Raw genomic sequence first — 19,834 nt, 5'->3', positions numbered from 1 at the left:
AGTTGTTCCGGAGTGTAATACCATTGTTGCAAGAACTTATAGTGTATGAGCCTAAAATTCCCATTAACAGCAAATTTGCCAGTCATAGCACAGCACTCAGTCCAGTCATCATCCGACAGTGGCTCCAGCAGACATGCATCCCATCTAACCCTCGCAGTCATTTCCACAGCACTGTCATCTTCTTGCGAAACCTTGTACATGCGCGACACCATCTTCACTCGAGAGTTTGCCATGTACATCAACTGCAGCGCATTCAGCGTAGGTGGTTCCATTGGGAAAGATGGATAGTGTTCGCGCACTGCGGCTCGCAGCCTAACATAGGTGAAAGTGGCCATGGTTCCGTTAGTCGCGCGTTCTAATAACGTCTGCAGGCCTATAAACTGGCCAGCCGGGAAAATATCCCCCATGGTGTGCAGACCGGCCCCCTGCAACAGCTGAAGAGCCCCCACATCACTCGAGACCGAAATATGCTCATGATATAGCAATGGCATGGCCGGTGCAAAAAGCGGCAATCTATCAGCACGTTTTCCCAGCTCCCGCCATGCCTTCGCTGTGCACTGTACTGTGTCCACCTCGCCCCTCTCGTGCACCGAGTGTGTGTTCACAACCATTGCTTTCAAGGGCAATGGATAAGTCGCCACAGCCTCAATTGCTACATGCGGCGTGTACGGTGGCGCTGAGACCCAGTAGGAAGCAAAGTGAGCTTGTGCGCACAAGTAGTATAATCGCATGTCCGGTACTGCGAAGCCGCCCTGCTCATATGGTTTGGTCAGGGTGTCCCTCTTTACTCGAGGCTTCTTCCCCCCCCCAGGCTAATGTGATTAACATGGATTGAAGTGTCGTAAAGAAGTTAGTCGTCAGAGGAAGAGGAATGTTTACAAAATAATATAAAAATTTGGGGAGCACCACCATTTTAATCAGGGCTATGCGATCTGCAAACGACAGGGCTAACCGTATCCAGCGTGCAACCTGATCTTCTAACTTCAAAATCGCCAGCCCGTAATTAGCACGGATTATCTCTTGGGCGTCTCTATGGATCCATATCCCTAAATACCGAACCGGGTCCGAGGCCCATTCCAAAGGAAACCTATTGGAAATGGGACTGTAATATCGGTTAGAGGCAGCAATATAGATGTATCCCAATTTATTGACAAACCGGAGAATCGCTCAAATCTGATGTACTCTCTTATCACCCCATCTAAATATGCCTGTGGCTCCCGGATATACAGCACCATATCGTCGGCGTACATGGATACTGCCAACGAGCGAAGACGAAAGCATAGAGCCGAGGCCGCATGTCTTTGCCGCAAAATACAAGCCAAGGGTTCCATGATGAGAGCAAACAATAAAGGTGAAAGCGGGCATCCCTGCCTTGTACCTCTTTGTATAGGAAAAGGTGCCGATACTCGACCGTTGACTCGCACTCGCGCTACTGGATTTGTATATAGCAAGACGATCAGGGACGTCAAAAAGAACGGCACACCCATGCGGTGCAATACCGTCACCATGTAGACCCAGGCTACAGAATCAAACGCTTTGGCAGCGTCCAAAAGGACCGCCACCACAGCCAAGTCAGGTTTGAGTAAATGAAGAACTGCGAACAGTGCTCTCAAGTTATGCGTCGTCGAGCGCAGTGGTACAAAGCCTGACTGATCCGGCAAGACCATAACTGGCAAGAGCAGTTGTAGGCGTGTGGCCAGCACTTTAGCAATAATTTTCACGTCCGTGTTCATCAAGGACAGAGGGCGGTACGACTCACATCTGTCTTGCGGTTTACCCGGTTTAGGGAGTACCACTAATAGAGCCTCCCTCATCGTCGCTGGTAATTGCCCCTGTTCAAGAGCCTCCTCCAGCACCATTGCCAAATGTGACCGTAGCAACTCCACATACTCCTTATAGAACTCGGAGGGTAAGCCGTCGGTACCCGCTGCCTTGCCATTGGACAATGCCGCGATTACATCCCTCAGTTTCCCTTCCGTGATGTGCTGCATCAAAAAGTCCTGCTGACCCTTCGAGAGCCAGATCAGCGCTATGTCCTCCAGGTATTTCGCTATTTCTTCCTCACAGGCATTCTCTTTATGCTTATACATGTTAGTGTAGTATTGCGTAAAGCATGCCAGTATACCCTCCCCATCCGTCACCGTCCTGTCACCCTCCCTGATTTCCTGCACTCCGCATTGTTTAGCCCACGGATCCTTGATTCTATCCGCCAGTCCCCGGCCCGGTCTGCCACCTTCCCCATAGTATCGTGCTCTAGAGCGCTTGGATAAATAGTTTACTTCTTGTTCAGCCAGCTCGTTGTATTCTGTGACTTTCGAGCGTATTTCAGCCGATAGTTCGTTCGATGGCTGCTGTTCACGTTGCCGCTCCAAACTCAGCAGTTCTCGTTCCAATCTATCCATAGAGCCCCTGAGCGATTTGAGCACTCCAGCTTGCATTCCGATACATCCCCCCCGCACTGTCACCTTAAAAGACTCCCAGACAACACCCGCACTTGTTACCGAACCAACATTCTTATAAAAAAAGACTTCAATCGTTTTGCGCAGATTCTCACGGAACACCTGGTCCATCAGAGCCCCGGGAGGCAACCGCCATGTAAACGGGGCATGTGCATGCGTAGGCATTCCCACTTCCATCAAAACAGGCGCATGATCAGATAACGTGCGAGGCAAATGTGCCGTCCCCACCACCCATCCGCTAACATCCTTCGTCACCAGCCAGTAGTCCAATCGCGACCAGGTATCATGCGCAGACGTGTAACAGGTGCCTTCTCTCACACCCGGATGCCCCAGACGCCACATATCCACCAATCCCAGTACTTCCATCCCATCTTGAACCGCCTCACTTGCACGTTTCATTGTAGCCTGTCTCACCTCCTTTCTATCCAGACCACGATCGAGCGTCACATTCAGATCGCCCCCACAAATAATCGCAGAAGGTGGCAGCTTGTAAACCTTGTTCCATAACGTGACAAAGAAGTCGGGGTCATCAATGTTCGGCCCATACACATTAACCATCGTTATCAGCGTACCACAGAGCTTACCATGTAATAGAATGTAGCGACCTTCTCTGTCTACTTCCTCATGCAAACACACAAAGGGGACATTCTTTTTAATGAGAATCATAACCCCCCTGGCATAGGAGGAGTATGAAGTCGCCACTCTTGTTCCCACCCAGCGTCTCGCCACTGTATCAGCTGCCTGCCCGCTTAGATGCGTCTCCTGCAGGAAGACAACCTGCACGTCATGCCTATTCAAATAAGCAAGTACCTGCCTGGTCTTCTGCGGCTTGTTGAGACCCCTCACATTCCATGTTAGCCATTTGATTGTTCCTCCCTTAGCCATACATAAATTTAGAATATATCTTCAGCCAGCTGTTCAGTGCACTACCCGGCAACCAATAGGCACTGATGTCATCTCCCATCCTCATGCCCCACCCACCATGCATTCCGTGATACGAAACAGACGCCCTCACGTGATCCATCATGTGTACCCTCCAATAGAACCGGACTTCACACCACTGCCATTCATCCACTCGCTCCTCGACAGCCAATCCGACTTGCCAAAACCTTCCCCCGCCCTTAGTGTTATCGTGCCAGCATAGGTTATGTGTGCCAAAACAGCCCGAAACACAAAACCAACTTCACCCCAACTACCCCGGTTCATGCCCACCCACCCCCCTCCCACTTCGGCCCCCCCAACCAGCCAAAGTAAACCCAAACCCCCCCATCCCCTCCCCCCAGCCAACACGCAAACCAAATGTGGGGTATTCCCATTTGTGGGGGCTAAGAGGCACAGAACTCCCGCTGCCGAAGAAAACAGGAGGTGACTAAGCCGCCAGAATATGCAATCCAGTCCTGCCGCCCTGTGCCTACCCCGGGTATTCCAACATCCGCCAAAGAATATTTTACGAAATGGTAGATGTCCATCTCTCAGGTACCTACAATCATCATTACATGTCTCTAATCCTGTAGCACATTCGGTTGTCAGGAGTCTCAGCCGTGTCGCACTATGGACACTAGCCAGCGTCCTATCATATTGAACATACAGCCAGGCACGTAATCCATAGAGTAGCATCCCATACCACACATCATATGGATCTCAAGCCCCGTAACTCAGCAGATGCACAATTATCCCATACCACTAACGATAGATACCAACAAATAAAGTATGACATTTCACCGAGCATGTTGACCCCCGGCTCATGCTGATTTGCAAAGTCAACCAAGCCGCACCTGCAATGAAAAAGGTTAGTAGTACAGAGAGAGTGAATCATCTCCACCAGGCAATGCACCTTAAGCCCAATGTCAAACAATCATTTGTGCCCTAAAGGTAGGAGGACTGTTAGTTATCTTCAGGCAGATCATCATTCTGGTCCCGCGCCCTGGCTAGATCTTTCTTATGCTTCTTCAGTTTTTTCGCATATTCCATAGCCGCTTTCGGCGAGGTAAAATTTTTGTTATCTGAGGGTGCACCTATCCGCAGACGCGCGGGGTATAGCATAGCATACTGAATATCCTCCGCCTTAAGAATCTGTTTCACTCCAGCAAATTCCTTCTGTGCCGCCTGCACGGCCATGGTGAAGTCTGGAAAAAGTTCCAATTTGCTACCCTGATATTCTATAGTACCTTTTTCCCGTGCCAAGCGCAGCAGCGTGTCCCTGTCCCTATAGTTCAAGATACGAGCAATTATGGGGCGTGGAGGTGCCTCAGGCGCCGGGCGCTTTGCCAGAGAGCGGTGTGCTCGCTCCACAATAAACAATTTAGAGAGCTGGTCGGAACCAAATACGTCCACAAAGAGTCTCTCCATAAAGTCTTCCATCCTGCCCACATTCGTGGATTCCGGCAGCCCCGTGACGCGGATATTGTTTTGCCGGGACCGACCTTCCAACTCCTCATTCTTAGCCTGTATCACCGCCAGCACTCTTTCCATACTAAATACTTTATTAGTCACCGAGGTGAGGCCATCCTCCGTTGCAGAAACCCGTTGCTCAACCTCATCCATGCGTTCATTCTGCCGTTCAAATTGCGTGGACATATGATCCAGCCTGTGATTAACTGCCTCCATGGTGCCTTCTATAGATTGCAATGTTTTTTGCATGGCTATCAGTGTGGCTTCCAAATTCGGTGCACCCCCCACAGCTCCTGCGGTATCTGTGTCCAACATATTTTGTGACGGAGGGGCCCCAGTTCTCCGCGTTTCAAAGTTCAGTTTGGGCTGATTCCTCTCGGGTCGGCCCATAGCTCTGCTAAACACAATAAAGTCCTTCCAGCAAATTACGGGGCACTGCTAGTAAAGTTCGGCGTGACCCAAAATGGCGGCTGCCGCGCAACCGAGGCACAAATGGCGCTATAAACCAGGCAATGTCACCACTACACTCCTGCAAGGATGGTCCAGCGCGAGTTTCAACTGGGGACAGGGAAGAATCACCCCACACAGCCAGCAATTGCCCCAGCAGCCGTCTCTCTCACAAAGAACTTCAGTTTCCACCGCGCCTCCCTCCAACAGTCTCTGTAGATCCACCGGCCGGTCAGGGAGACCCAGCCTCGATCACTGGTCAACAACATAAAGGCCTCCGGGGCGCACAGGTACTCCACAACACTGCACCGCAGGCATCAGCCAGCAGCCCACTCCTGCCAGCCGCAGCTCGCACAGCCAGGCCCAGGGCAACTGACGCCTGCCTCCACAGCCACCTCTACCACCGAGCCTTAGCCCCACTCACCACTACCAGCGCGGGCGGCCGCCCGATCTTACCGACTTCCACCAGCTCCTCCTCCGCACCAGGCGATCTCCCCGGCCGGCTCCGTCCACAGCAGCACGGCAAGGCCCCCGTAGCCGCGCCCGGGCCGTCTTCCGACACCGCTCTCCGTGTGGGGCCCCGGCCGCCGATGAACCAGGCCGCTTCCAGTCACGATGTTGTCCGCTCAGTGCTCACCCAAAGCAGGGCCCGCTCCGCACTGCTTCCGTCGCTCACAGTCCGCTGCGGCAGCTTTCCGCTCCCTCTCCTGGGTCCCGTATCTCCGATCTGCTGGGCAGGCCTCCGGCGCCAACGCCAAACCGCTTCCCTGCCTCGCAGGCCCGTGCACGCTCCTCGCGGCCACGGTCGCGCCGATATCGCAAGGGTTGCAATCGCAGCCAAATCAGGTGCACAGGCCCCCACACCGGGTTCAATCCTCGCCGCAGGTAACCAGGTTGAATATTTCGCCGGGGTAGGAAGTAGCAGCAGCCGGATTTCACGGATTGATGACGGATATGTAGCTTAGTCCGGCAGAGCCTCACCGATGTGCGGCCATCTTGCCGTGCGCCCTCTAGCGCCCCCGTGATTGAAGACTTTTGTCATGACCGACAGTAGCTGGTCTTGAAATTTTTTGTAGAAGGTTGCGGTATAACCGTCTGGACCAGGAGCTTTGTTGTCCTTTAACGCTTTTATAGCTGCACTGATCTCGCTCTTCTTTATGTCTTGGCCTAGTGTCTTGGCTGCCTCTGTCGTTATCTTGGGTAGATTTGTGCTGTCAAGGTAAGTTCTAAGTACACAAATTGCCAGCCACACACTTACTCAAATCCTCTATTTTTGAGGGAACAAACCATAAGAGACTTCCTGGTTCGTTCGGGTATATCACTCAAACCCTTTTATTATTTATTTGTTTTTTGTCTTTTTTTTAAAGTATTGATGTATGAAAGGGACACCTTATCGTTTGTACACCTTATATACAATTATTTACAATTCGCGATTATTTACAACACAAACACATACACATAACTAGTTGTATTATACAAAGTGAATTGCTCTGATATATATACACTCAAATATTCATACTATGAAGAAAAAATCATCTGTAATTCCATAAAGACCAGAGTCAAAAGTATAAACTTGATGACAATCATAAATCAATGAACTACAGCTGAATGTAGGCAGTTCAAATAAGGAAAAATAGACTCCAAATTAATTCATTCAGTCCATTCAACCAATAAATGGCTAATCTTTTTACGCCGTAAAAAGATTAGCCATTTTTTGGTTGAATGGACTGAATGAATTAATGTATATAATGTATATATATCAGAGCAATTCACTTTGTATAATGCAACTAGTTATGTGTATGTGTATGTGTTTGTGTTGTAAATTTATTTATATTAATGGTCCAGCTAGCCCCACGTCCCTGGACCTGACTCCCCCATTCTTCAAACGTCAAGGTAAGTTGAGCAGCCCTCCTGGTCTAGGTTGTCATCTTTTTTATATAGTTCCTTATAAATTTCCATAAATGAGTGTAGGATGTCTTTGTACCTGGTGTGTGTTTTGTTTTGGGCGTCTGTTATTGCAGTGATGCATTGTTGCCTTTGTTTGTGTTTCAGGTAGGATGCTAGGATTTTTCCCGCCTTGTTCGATTCGCAGAGGTTAATTTGTTTATATTTTCTTATCCATAGACCTGCTCTTTCGCTTAGGATTCGATTAAATTCGTATTTTTTCCCCGTGAGTTCTGCCAGAGCAGCTGTACTTGTGGTGTCCTTACTGTGATTTGTTTCTAGTTGTTTTATGTCTTTTTCTAGTTCGTCTAGCTTTGCCTTTGCTTCTTTGTCTCTTCTGACCTTGATTTCTATTATTGTGCCCCTGATGGTCGCCTTAAGGGCATCCCATAGATTTTTCGGATCTATGCCTGGTGTGTCGTTTTCTCCGATGTAGTCTCCAATGGCTTTTTCAATTTTGTTTCTGTCTTCCTGTTTTGCTGTGGTGATGTTGTTGAGGCGCCATCTGCGGGTGATGTGTTCATTATGCTTGCCCGTCAGCTGTAGACTGATACAAGAGTGGTCTGAGATTGTTCTTGCTGCAATGTCTGTGTGTTGTATCAGGTGCGTGTGGGAGCCTGAGATGAGGATTTAGTCTATTCTGCTGTAGGAGTTGTGTGGGTTGGAATAGAATGTGTAGACTCTGGTGTCTGGGTGTTGGAGGCTCCATGGGTCCTTCAGGTCGAATCTGGTACATATGTTCTTTAGTGTGTTGTTGGGGGTCGGGTCTGAGCTCCTGTTTGTCTGTCTAGGGTATGATCCAGGACTTGGTTAAAATCCCCCGCCACTACTAGCCTTTGGTCCGTTTGGCTTGCTTCTATTTTTCTTGTGACCTCTTCCCAGAATTTTGTGTCCTCTGTGTTTGGTGCGTATATGTTCGCCACCAGCAAGGTTTCTGTGCCTCTCTTTAGCTTTGTGATTAGTAGTCTGCCTTCGGTATCGTGCTGCACATTGTCTATTGTTATGTTAGAGTTATGACCCCTCCTTTCTTGCCCGCGGCCGGTGAGCAGGCTGACTGATCTATCCACTTCGTTTTCAATTTTCTCGCGTCCTCATCAGCTAGTTTTGTTTCCTGCAGTAGGATAATGTCACTCTTTGTCTTAGCTAGATAGTGTAACACTTTCCTTCTCTTGATGGGGTGGTTTAGGCCTTTGACGTTGAGGGATACTATTTTTAGGTTGGTCTGTATTGATTTTTTTATTCAGGTGCTTCGCTATGGGTCGCGGTCCACTTCAGGTGTCCAATTGGGGCTTTTGACTTACAGTTTCTTCTCGGATTCTGTGAGTTTCTTCCTTGGACCATAGCGGGTGTTTGCAGTGTTACTTTTGACCTAAGCGACCTGTCTGAGAGTTTGGTTTGGACATGGACAATGATGTAGACCTAGACGTATACAGGACATGTTGACAAGACTAGACGGACGTAACAGACATTCATGACGGGACTCTCCCTCCCTACCTCCTCCTTCCCCCCCCCCCCTCCTTCCCTCCCCCTATACCTGCTCCGTGCTCTACACGTGTGACAGCAAGGTCCCTCCCACCCCCCTACATCCCTGGGATAGTTCTGTCAATCGCAAATGTCTGATCTTTGGTCGATATAGCATATGGGTTTAGAGTAAAAGGATATCAGTTTTTATATTGCTGGGCGTTTCTTCGGAAATACTTCTTGCTTGAGGTAGATACGTTGTGTGCAGCTGTGGATTTCAGTCACTTGAGGTAGGTTGTGTTTGCATTTAGAAAGTCTCTCGGTATTTCTTGTTGTGCTGTTTAGCCCTTCTGCTCACTCATTTGAGCGGTCCGGTGAAGCCCTTCTTTTACTTGACAGGTTAGTCATCTCTATTTCTTGTGTGTCCGGTCCGGCTAGGTAGCGTGCTAGTTCCACCGGGTCTTCGAAAGTTAATGAAATTCTTCTGTTGATTACCCTGAATCTGGCTGGTCCAGTGAAGGAAAATTAGATGTTTTGTTTCCTCAGCTTGTCTCTTTGGGCAAGAAAACCTTTCCTGATATCTACTGTACTTTTTGAGTAGTCTTGCGTGAGTATTATCTTGTGTCCTTCCCACTGTAAGTTCGGTGTCTTCCTGGCGAATCCGAAGACTGCTTCTGTCTGGTGAGAGCGTAAGGGTTTGCAGATTATTGGTCTTGGAGTTGTTCTGTTGGATTGTTTGAAGGCCGGGACTCTGTTGGCCTTGTCTAGTTCGAAGGGGTTTTCAAACTTGATGCTAGTCAGTTCGGGTATGAGTTCTTGTAGCATTGCTACGCAGGAGCCCGCTTTGTCCTCCTTTCCTTCTGGGATACCCAGGATTCTTATGTTGCCCTTTCTTTGCTGATCTTTGAAGTCCGCTGCCTGTTTTCTCAGGTCTGTTGTTGCTTTGGCTATCGTGCCCATTGCTTTGCCTGTGAGTTGGGATCTGTCTTCTATGTCACTGACTCTTTGTTCTACATTAGCTAGTCTGTTGTTTGTTGAGTGAATGTCCGCTCTGACTGCCGCCAGCTCGAGTTGAATGGCATCTGTAGTTATTTTGGTAGACTTGGCTAAATCGTGGACTTCAGCTAACTTTTTCAGTATGCTTTCTAGGGTGCTGCCGATATCCGCCTTTTGTTTAAAAGGGGATTCTGGTTGGCTTTCCGGCTTTGTTTTCTTCGGTTGTTGTGTTGATTTGCCTTCACTTCCGGCCACTGTGTTTGTTTTCAGCCCTCTTTTCTCTTGCAGGAGTTCATACCTTTTATTGCTGTTCTTTGGTGTGGGCTGGGGTGTACGGCCTTGCCGGTTGCTACAGCTCCCGGTGGGGTTTGGTCTAGGACTTGTTTTGGCGCCCGCTTGGTCACTCGTTGGTTCTATTCTGGTTATAACTTTCTGTTTGCAGACTTTTTTGTCTGTTTGGTGCTTCCTGATCCCTTTGTCTGCCATGTTTTGGATCCTTGTATTGGCAAGATCTGTGTGTCGCTCCCGAGGTTATACTGCCTTCCTTTTTAGCTCTTAAATCTCTGGGCTTTGCCGTGTGCGCTATGCCTCGGAAGTCTTCCTCGATCTTCTAGAACGTTTGTATGCAAGATGGCTGCATTCGTGTATGGTGGAGAGTATCTCTTTCGTTTGTGACACTTTCCTTTGTGGTTGCTTTTGCTCAAGATGGCTACCCCCGTCTGTGTTGATAGTTTCCGCTCCTTTGAGCAAAATGGCCGCCTCCTTAGTTTCTCCTTCGTTTATGGGCGTGTTTGTTAGTGACAGGCTTGGATTTGGCTGTGCTTCTCCGGGCTACGCTCGGGGTCTGGTTGGGGCAAAGTTGGAATAGCTTTGCTCGTTTGCTCTGTTTTCTGTGCTCAGCCCAGCGCCACTCGTTCGCGCAGGATGGCCGCCCCCGTTTATGTTCCGGACTCGAATTTTTTCATTTAGATTTTTTGTGAGCGGTTGTGGAGAAAGGAAGAGAACCAGTGGAGGACCGTCTCCTGAACGAAGGCCAGCCCTTTCTTGCAGAGCCTTGATTAGCAATTTGTGGTCAACTGTATTGGACGGGACCGATAGGTCTAGAAAGATGAGAAGGCAGCAGTGATCCGAGTCCAGTGATTTGAGGATGTCATCTATGACATTGAAGATTGTGGATTCGGTACTGCAGCCTTTTCTGAAGCCTGATTGATGAGGGTCAAGGAGATTGATATTGTCGAGGTGTTGGGTCAGCTGAGGGAGTACACATCTTTCCAGGATTTTGGAAAGGAGGGGTAGATTCGAGACTGGTCTGAAGTTGTGCAGGTCCTCGGTGTCTAGCCCTGGCTTTTTCAGCAGAGGAGTGACTTGGCCTACTTTGAGGCAGTCTGGAACGCTTCCAGAGCTCAGAGAGCTGTTAATGATCTTTCACCATAGGACAAGCTTCAGGTCTTTAGGCAGGTGTGGGGAAGCTGATCGAGGGCGTGTGATGAGGGTTTAGCATTGGAGATTAATTTAAGTATCTCTGCTTCCTGGATGGGGATGAAGGAGGACCAGTGTTTTGTGGGCATCAAGGAGTCGCTCTCATGGTTTTTAGACGCTAAGTTCACGATGGAGGGGGGGAGCTTTGAGCCAAGCGAGAGATCTAACTTGGCAATTTTCTCATTGAGAAAGTTGGTGAAGCTGTCGCAGCGTTCTTTGGATGCCAGTGTTGAGGATGTCATCGGCTTTGAGGTTTGGTTCCTGATGATATTGAAAAGCTCTTCGGTCGGTTTTTCGCGTTGTCTAGAGCAGAGCGGAAGAAAACTGTTTTTTTGTTTTTAATGTGTTTTTTGTAGGACCTGCGGACTTCTAGGAGTTGATCACGATGGAGGGCGGAGGGATTGCACCTCCAGGTTCTTTCTGCAGTTCTTAGCAGTCTTCTTTCTTCATTGATGTCGAAAGTGAAACCAAGATCTGGAGGGAGTAATCCTGTTTTTTTTTTTAGTTTCAATGGGGAAAGGTGGTCCAAGGTGAGTGACAGATTGGAGTGGTAGAGAGAGGTGAGTTCAGTGGTTGATAGGTGATCGGTGGAGTTAGGGAGGAGCAAGCTGATTTTTTCTTCAAGGTCAGCTCGAGGAATCTGGGCTGTGTTTCTGACCCATTTGGGGGAGGAGGGGGGTCTCGCTTGGGGTGGTGAGTTTGACCCACTTGGTTAATATGAAAAAGAACTATGTGGTGATGGGACCAGTCTATGGGGAGGATGTGGTCGACGGAGATTGCGTTGCTTTCGGCGATGATTGCATCGAAGATTGCTCCTCTCTGGTGAGTTTCTTCTAGGCAATGTTGGGTCAGATTGTTTTCTGTTAGGAGGTTGTTTCGGGTTTGACTGAGTGGGTTTTGTGTTTCGTTCCAACTAAGATTGAAGTCACCCAGGATTATGTTGTTAGAATTGCCTAGAGTGCATTGGGCAATTAAGTCGGAAAGGTGCACCCCGAATTCCGAGGAGTTGCCTGGGGGGTGGTACAGAAGATGGACCAGAGTGGGCCTGGAATCGAGCGTTTTAATGATGACTGAGAGACATTCAAAGGAGCTGTAGGAACATGAGGTAGTTTCCGAGATAGTGATGTTGATCTTGTGGATGATTGCTATGAGATCAACATCACTATCTCGGAAACTTCCTCATGTTCCTACAGCTCCTTTGAATGCCTCTCAGTCATCATTAAAACGCTTGATTCCAGGCCCACTCTGGTCATCTTCTGTACCACCCCCCAGGGTATTTAATGATCAACTAAAGCTAATATATGATGTATGATACAATACCTTTTTCTGCCTAGTTATAAGAAGCAGCTTAACTTTGGATTGTCACCCTCTGTTTTTCAAATATCCGTGTATTTTAAGGGAACAGTTGTGTGGCTGTTCTAATGTTGTCTTTTCTTAAAATGTATTAAGGGGTTTGATGCAGAATATACATTTAAAGAAAGCACCTTATTCATTTTGTTTCCCGTTTCATATTGCAGGTATTATTACCCTAACGTCAGAGACCAGATGGTGGCCAAAGGGTTTTTACCTCTGTCCAGGTTGTGTGCTATGGTGACCATGCAGCACCGCGAGGAAGTGGGAATACAAACATTTAACCTTCCCCTGACGCCTAGAGTGGAGAGTGCTGATGAATCCCAACAACATTCCTCCGGTAATTAGAAACAGGTTTATCAAGTGCAGTGGATTATCCAGTTTTTATGCACACTTGATGCAGCTGACTCCATCTCCACTCCTCCAAGAATCAGCCTTTTTTTTTAAATGTATTTTTTTATGTTTGCAGTTTGAGGCAGTTCAAGCCATTCCGAATTTGTATTCTGGAATCGTAAAGTTGGAAAGGGTCTTATGATTTGAGATTTAGGAACCGTCACAAAAATTATATCTTACATTTGAAAACTTTAGTGATGAAGATCATCGGGCCTCTTAACATTGATGGTTGCTATTCCAGTAATCATATTCTCTTTTTTTCTGCTATATGCACAAGTCTTCTTGTAGAAATATTTGTTACATTTAGCTAACGGTGACTCACTCTGCTAAATGTGAATGAAAAAGTGATGATTAGGATTGGTTGGTGTTCTTTAACCTAGAAGACGCCTATTGTCCATTAGCCATTTAAATGCGGCATTAATAGTTATTGAGATTCCTAATTGCAGGATCTTCACTAATAATGATCAACATAGAATATTTCCACCTATGTGCAGGGACCCCATAACATCTGTTTGTTATAAAGTAAAAATCAACGCCCATGCCTTCTAATTGGAGGTAAACAATGCCATTTTCTAAAGTGTATGTCCAACCTCTTTAGAACAAATAGGCCATGATTTTCTGATTTTTTTCTTCTCTCTGGCAATAGCAACTTTCATACCATACAAAAGGCAACATTACAGCGTATAGCAAAACATGCTGAAATGTCAGCTTTATCAGAAATGTTTAAGTTTCAATGTCAATTCATAATAGTGTTCTCTGCTTCACCCCTAAGGATGTTCTGTAAATAGTATATTAAATATGGTGAAAGAGAAGGCTTTGTCTTGTACCCTCCTTCTGGAAAAAAACAAGTAACATCGGAAAAATGCCATAGTTGTTAGGTCTCACCGACCAGACTGCACAAGCTGTTTGTTTACGAAAAGACCTATTGTCAGCTTACCGTGGAATTAGAGCCCACCAGTTGGCTACTAAATAAAAAGGATTTAAAAAGCATGTGCGTCATTTTGTAGACTAGCACATGCGTAGTGTGTGCGCCTAGACACAGGTGCATGAGAGGCTTTTTTTCCCTCCACTTTAGCCATGCTGAACAGCATTGGGGATGCTTTACAAAATCTCTACAAACCATTGGCAAAGTTATAAGGTCCCAAAGACAGGTCCTATTGGCGTTGCCAGTGCTTGTTTTTTTTTTTTTTGTTTTTTTTTTAAAGCGAGGCTGTTCTTAACTTTGTGTGGGTTCCTAGCCTTTTGTCCAGTGCTTGGTTGTAAATCAGGTTTTGGTTTTGTGATCTTGTAACCCTTGAGGAAAGGATCCTTTTCACAGTTCAATCCGCTTAGCTTTTCTTCCTTTGGTGTAGACTGTAGGGTCATCAGTTGCAGGTCCTGATGTACAGATTGCATTTTATTAACAAAAGAAGAGAAGTGGGCAACAGGAATCCTTGCAGGTGGCTGATGGAGCTGTGGTTTTGAAATGGTTGGGATAGGGGTAGCACCCCATATAAGAGTAGACAGGGTATCAGACACACTGCGCAGAATGCCGTCCAGCAACCACAAATGGCAAGTTAACAGTGAAGCTCTGACGCGCTGACAGGGATCTTCTGGTTGGAGAATTGCATTGGTGGACTGCTTTGCCAACAGTGTCAATTAGCAGTACTCACTGACGTTTCCCAACGTGGTGTCTCGGTGCAATACATTCCATCTGGATTAGACTCTCCCATTGCACAGTGTCTTCCTGCTGTTCATGGTTTTACCCAGAATGATACTTAAGATCAGACATCACAGGGCATGGAAAATCCCGATTTCTCCTGATTAGCCCACTAGACTATTCTTTCCTGATCTTCTTGATTTCTGTACCTGCCCTGGGTAGAAGCTGTGATAGACCCTTCTGTCACATCATGTTAGAAAATGGAGCTGAGGAGCTACTGCCTGCATATGTAAAGAGTGAGAGGAAGACTTCAGAGACATACATTACCTTGTTTACAGTCCTAAAACACAGTTATGCATCAAAATAAAGGATCAACACTAATTTGAATTAATTATACAGCTCAACACCAATTTGAACTAATTATACAGTGTACTAAAACTAAAGAAAATGCTAAAATAACTAAGTGATCAGATGTGAAAAGGATTAAGAAAAGAGAGCTGCATGCATAAAATATTTGGTTATTAACGACCAAATACGAACAGCAGCATGCAGCTTCTCAACCAGTAAAGTAGAGTCTTGTAGGATTTTGGATTATAAGATTTATAAAGCCAGCCACAGCAAACACAAATTAATTTCCAACTTCCTCCTATTATTTTTCTGAGGAAGATGAGGAGATTGTTCTGGCGGATAGACATCACGCTGCAAAAGTAGTGCAATCTGGAATGTGCAAAGGATTGGTTAAATAGTGCTTAATAGGAAGTGTGCAACCTCGGCCAATTAACGTATTGACTTTAGTGAACAGTCTAGCCTTAATTCAGAGTCTGAAACAGAGGTGCTTTTTTCAGGTGCCAATTGTTCTTTATGTTCTGTAAGATTTGTAAAAACTAATTTCTGCCTGCAGCTATCTTCCCCCCCTCCTGTAGGAAAGTGGGTTATTAATAGGTGGGGTTATTCGCCCTCAGCTAGTAATATTACAACAATCCTTAACAGGTCCTGTTTAGCCTCAGTAAATGAATCCTTGCTCAACTCTGGATAGTTTAGCAAACAAGCAAGCAGGCTTAACTTATGAGATGGATATGTGTAAAGCATTTAATAACACCAAAACAGTAAATAAGTAAAAGCCACAACACAATAAAATCCAACACCAATTCTCAAAAATAGAGAATATTTTTATCTTTTAAATGACACCAAAACGACAGGAATCCATTGAAAGAATTTTAAAGATGAACTCAAACATTGTGCATTCTAGTGCCAAAAAACGTATAGCGCCACTTGCAGCGCTCTGGGCTCGCTGGACCAGGACAAAGTCAAAGTTTGAGGCCGACCGCGATAAAGCGTGGGTTTGATAGGCTGAGGTCTAGGTCCCAGTCAAAAGGTTACCTTTGGACTTAGTCTTTTTCTTTGAGCTTGTTTTTCAACGACGTGTACATCGGCAGGTCCTTAGGTTTCTGGGAACCAAAGTTTGAGTCAAGGACAGCAGCCACATACAAATGGACCCCTTCAGGGCTGTAGTATATCAACACACAGAGTCAACACGAACACTTTTCACAAACGAAAGGCAGAAGATGTAGGGTATCCATACAAAGGCTGCACCCAATTGCTTTTCACAGTAGGAAGGCAGCATATGTAGGGTGTACACACACAGGCTGCACACAATCCTTTTTCACAGAAGAAAGGCAACAGATGTAAAAGGTATCCACACACAGGCTGCACACAATCCTTTTTCACAGAAGAAAGGCAGCAGATGTAAAAGGTATCCACACACAGGCTGCACACAATCGCTTTTCACAGAAGAAAGGCAGCAGATGTAGTGTATCAATACAGGCTGCACACGATCACCCTTCAGAGAAGGAAGGCAACAGATGTAAAAGGTATACACGTACAGGCTGCACACAATCGCTTTTCACAGAAGAAAGGCAGCAGATGTAAAAGGTATCCACACACAGGCTGTACACAATCGCTTTTCACAGAAGAAAGGCAGCAGATGTAGTGTATCAATACAGGCTGCACACGATCACCCTTCAGAGAAGGAAGGCAACAGATGTAAAAGGTATACACGTACAGGCTGCACACAATCGCTTTTCACAGAAGAAAGGCAGCAGATGTAAAAGGTATCCACACACAGGCTGCACACAATCCTTTTTCACAGAAGAAAGGCAGCAGATGTAAAAGGTATCCACACACAGGCTGCACACAATCCTTTTTCACAGAAGAAAGGCAACAGATGTAAAAGGTATCCACACACAGGCTGGACACAATCGCTTTTCACAGAAGAAAGGCAGCAGATGTAGTGTATCAATACAGGCTGCACACGATCACCCTTCAGAGAAGGAAGGCAACAGATGTAAAAGGTATACACGTACAGGCTGCACACAATCGCTTTTCACAGAAGAAAGGCAGCAGATGTAAAAGGTATCCACACACAGGCTGCACACAATCCTTTTTCACAGAAGAAAGGCAACAGATGTAAAAGGTATCCACACACAGGCTGCACACAATCCTTTTTCACAGAAGAAAGGCAACTGATGTAAAAGGTATCCACACACAGGCTGCACACACTCGCTTTTCACAGACAAACGACGCAGATGTAGGGTATCAACACACAGGCTGCATATGATCACTTTTCACTGAAGAAAGGCAGCAGATGTAGGGTATCACACAGGCTGCTTACCACAGTTTTTTACAGGGAAAAAGCCAGCAGATGTAGGGTATCAACGCACATGCGGCACACAATTGCTTTTCACAGAATAAAGGCAGAAGATGTAGTGTATCAATACAGGCTGCACATGATCACCCTTCAGGGAAGAAAGGCAACAGATGTAAAAGGTATCCACACACAAGCTGCACACAATCGCTTTTCACAAAAGAAAGGCAACAGATGTAGGGTATCAACACACAGGTTGCACACAATCGCTTTTCATAAAAGAAAGGCAACAGATGTAAAAGGTATCCACACACAGGCTGCACACACTCGCTTTTCACAGACAAACGACGCAGATGTAGGGTATCAACACACAGGCTGCATATGATCACTTTTCACTAAAGAAAGGCAGCAAATGTAGGGTATCACACAGGCTGCACACCACAGATTTTTACGAGAAAAAAAGCCAGCAGATGTAGTGTATCAATGCACATGCGGCACACAATTGCTTTTCACAGAAGAAAGGAGCAGATGTAGTGTATCAATACAGGCTGCACACGATCACCCTTCAGGGAAGAAAGGCAGCAGATGTAGGGTATCAACGCACATGCGGCACACAATTGCTTTTCACAAAAGAAAGGCAGCAGATGTAGGGTATCCACACACAAGCTGCACACACTCTCTTTTCACAAAAGAAAGGGAGCAGATGCAAGGTTCCAACAAAAAGACCACACTTGATCACCAGTTGTAGAATAAACATTCCAGAAGGACCAACACATGGACTTGAAACAGTCATCTGTCTGATTTGTTGGCAACACTCAAGGTGCTGCACACAGGGTTTGGTGAATTGGGTTTTCACTCCTTAGTAATCGACTGCAGCAAGCTAGCTTGGGAAACCACACTGAAGGGGACTGGTGGATGAGCTACACAGGAGCCCTAAGGCTCGCAGGCTCCTTGTCTCCGTTCTCTTCACAGCAAGAAGGCCTCGCTGACTCTCTGTGACTAAACCACAGCAAGTCCCATCCACACCTAGCAGTCTACCTTTTTGGTGTTTCAGCAACAGCAGAGTTTCTTCTTAGTGTCCGGGAATTACCCTAACCTTTGAAGGAAGACTGCTAAGGATTCAGTTTTTTTCTGAGCACATTGCATGTGTATAGAGCTCCTGGAAATAGAAGCTGAAGAATGGATATGCTGAATGGGCCAGCTTATATCCAGTCTTCGGAGCACTTGGTCAGTGGTAACTGTATGATCAAATTCCTAGGCAACCTCAAATGTTTGAGGGGAAGAATCACAGCAAAATATATTCTATCATTTGTATTGTTGGATCTGTTTAGCGCTTACAACTCCTATTCTGAGCACTGATGTATTTACCCGGACATATGTCAAGCTACACAATATAGGGTGTGTAGAAGTGTTTTGCCTTTTTTCTGCCTGTGAGGGAAGAATTTTCATGTTGTGTGGGAAGCCCACCAAGGTGTAGTTGTAGTGGTATAGGATGCAGAGCGTGCCATGATATAGGGAATGTGAGAGATAGGTTTACGTTTTTGTGGTACACTGGCTAATGAGATTAGCTCTGCAAGCATTTGTTATATTTGTCCATTTTTGCTGCTCAGCCTGAAGATGCACCTTAGAGTGACAGTTCACACTTTACAAATAAAAAAATGCTGGAATGCTTTCCTGGTATACCATCTTACAGCAGAGCAGGCCTTAGTGCAAGGGAATAGTTCAAAAGAATTTAGTGTACCATGTTTTGATTACTCAAGATTCTGGACAATACACCTTGATAATGTTTTTATGTATTATCTGGATACAGAGTTGTTAATTGTCCTCTCCCTCTTTCTTGGTCAGGTCTGCTGAATGTCAGCATTAAGTACAGGCGCTCTACAAAAACAACAACCGGTGTGTTAGCTGCACGAGCAGTTTCCATTTCTGTGCAGGTGCACAGAGCATCAGGGCTACAGGCAGCCGCAAGGTAAGACTGGACAGATTACGCATATTGAAAGATTCTAAACTTATCATGATTGGAACATCTGTCTTATCTGTATTTATATGTACAGATTACAATCAATGTGAAGGAGCATTATCTAGTACCTTGTTTCAGTACCAGTCCCGACTAGTGACATCCGTTGTGTTAATATTTTGTGGGGAAAAAAGATTTTAAAAACTACAGCCTTTGGTCTTCCATGATTATTGCTTGCATTTAGCTATGTTCCTTATGTTTCCTCTGATGCAGCATCTATCTGAAAGCTGATACCCCTGTGTTGGTTGCACCTGCTGTTACAATTAGCATCCCAATTTATTATGTACCCTGTGCTGAATTTGTACTTCGGTAAAGCCCCTCTGCACAACGAAATATAGTCAATGAGAAAGTCAGGTGCAGTGATGTTCTACATAAAATCACATGTTGGGCAAAGATGGAAACCTCCTTCCAAGCTCATTATGATCACAAATAAAGTAACCCCAACATAGAATAAGTTACAGGTACCATTCAAGGTTTAGAGGAAGAGCATTGCCTGCCATTTAGAACCTGCACAATACAGGGGTTTATTGACAAAAGTGAATCGCAAAGGAACTTTGGTCATTTTAAACTCATTCCGAAAGGAAGGACTTCCCAGTCCCTCCCCTTTCTCACCA

At 46.1% G+C, this 19,834-nt stretch overlaps 1 protein-coding gene across 2 annotated transcripts in view; it reads left to right on the top strand.

Moving 5' to 3' along the window:
* Nucleotides 1-19,834, top strand: part of C2CD3 (C2 domain containing 3 centriole elongation regulator) — a 494,984-nt gene that overhangs the window by 144,981 nt on the left and 330,169 nt on the right. For both annotated transcript variants that reach the window (XM_078658566.1, XM_078658565.1), the window contains exons 19-20: nucleotides 12,695-12,867; nucleotides 19,049-19,172. In XM_078658566.1, coding sequence (XP_078514692.1) covers nucleotides 12,695-12,867; nucleotides 19,049-19,172 — 297 coding nt within the window. The remainder of the gene's footprint in view (nucleotides 1-12,694; nucleotides 12,868-19,048; nucleotides 19,173-19,834) is intronic.

The sequence above is a fragment of the Lissotriton helveticus genome, chromosome 8, assembly GCF_964261635.1.
Source record: "Lissotriton helveticus chromosome 8, aLisHel1.1, whole genome shotgun sequence".
Taxonomy (NCBI): domain Eukaryota; kingdom Metazoa; phylum Chordata; class Amphibia; order Caudata; family Salamandridae; genus Lissotriton; species Lissotriton helveticus.
The sequence above is the reverse complement of the archived record's forward strand: the minus strand, read 5'-3'. Positions and strand labels throughout refer to the sequence as shown.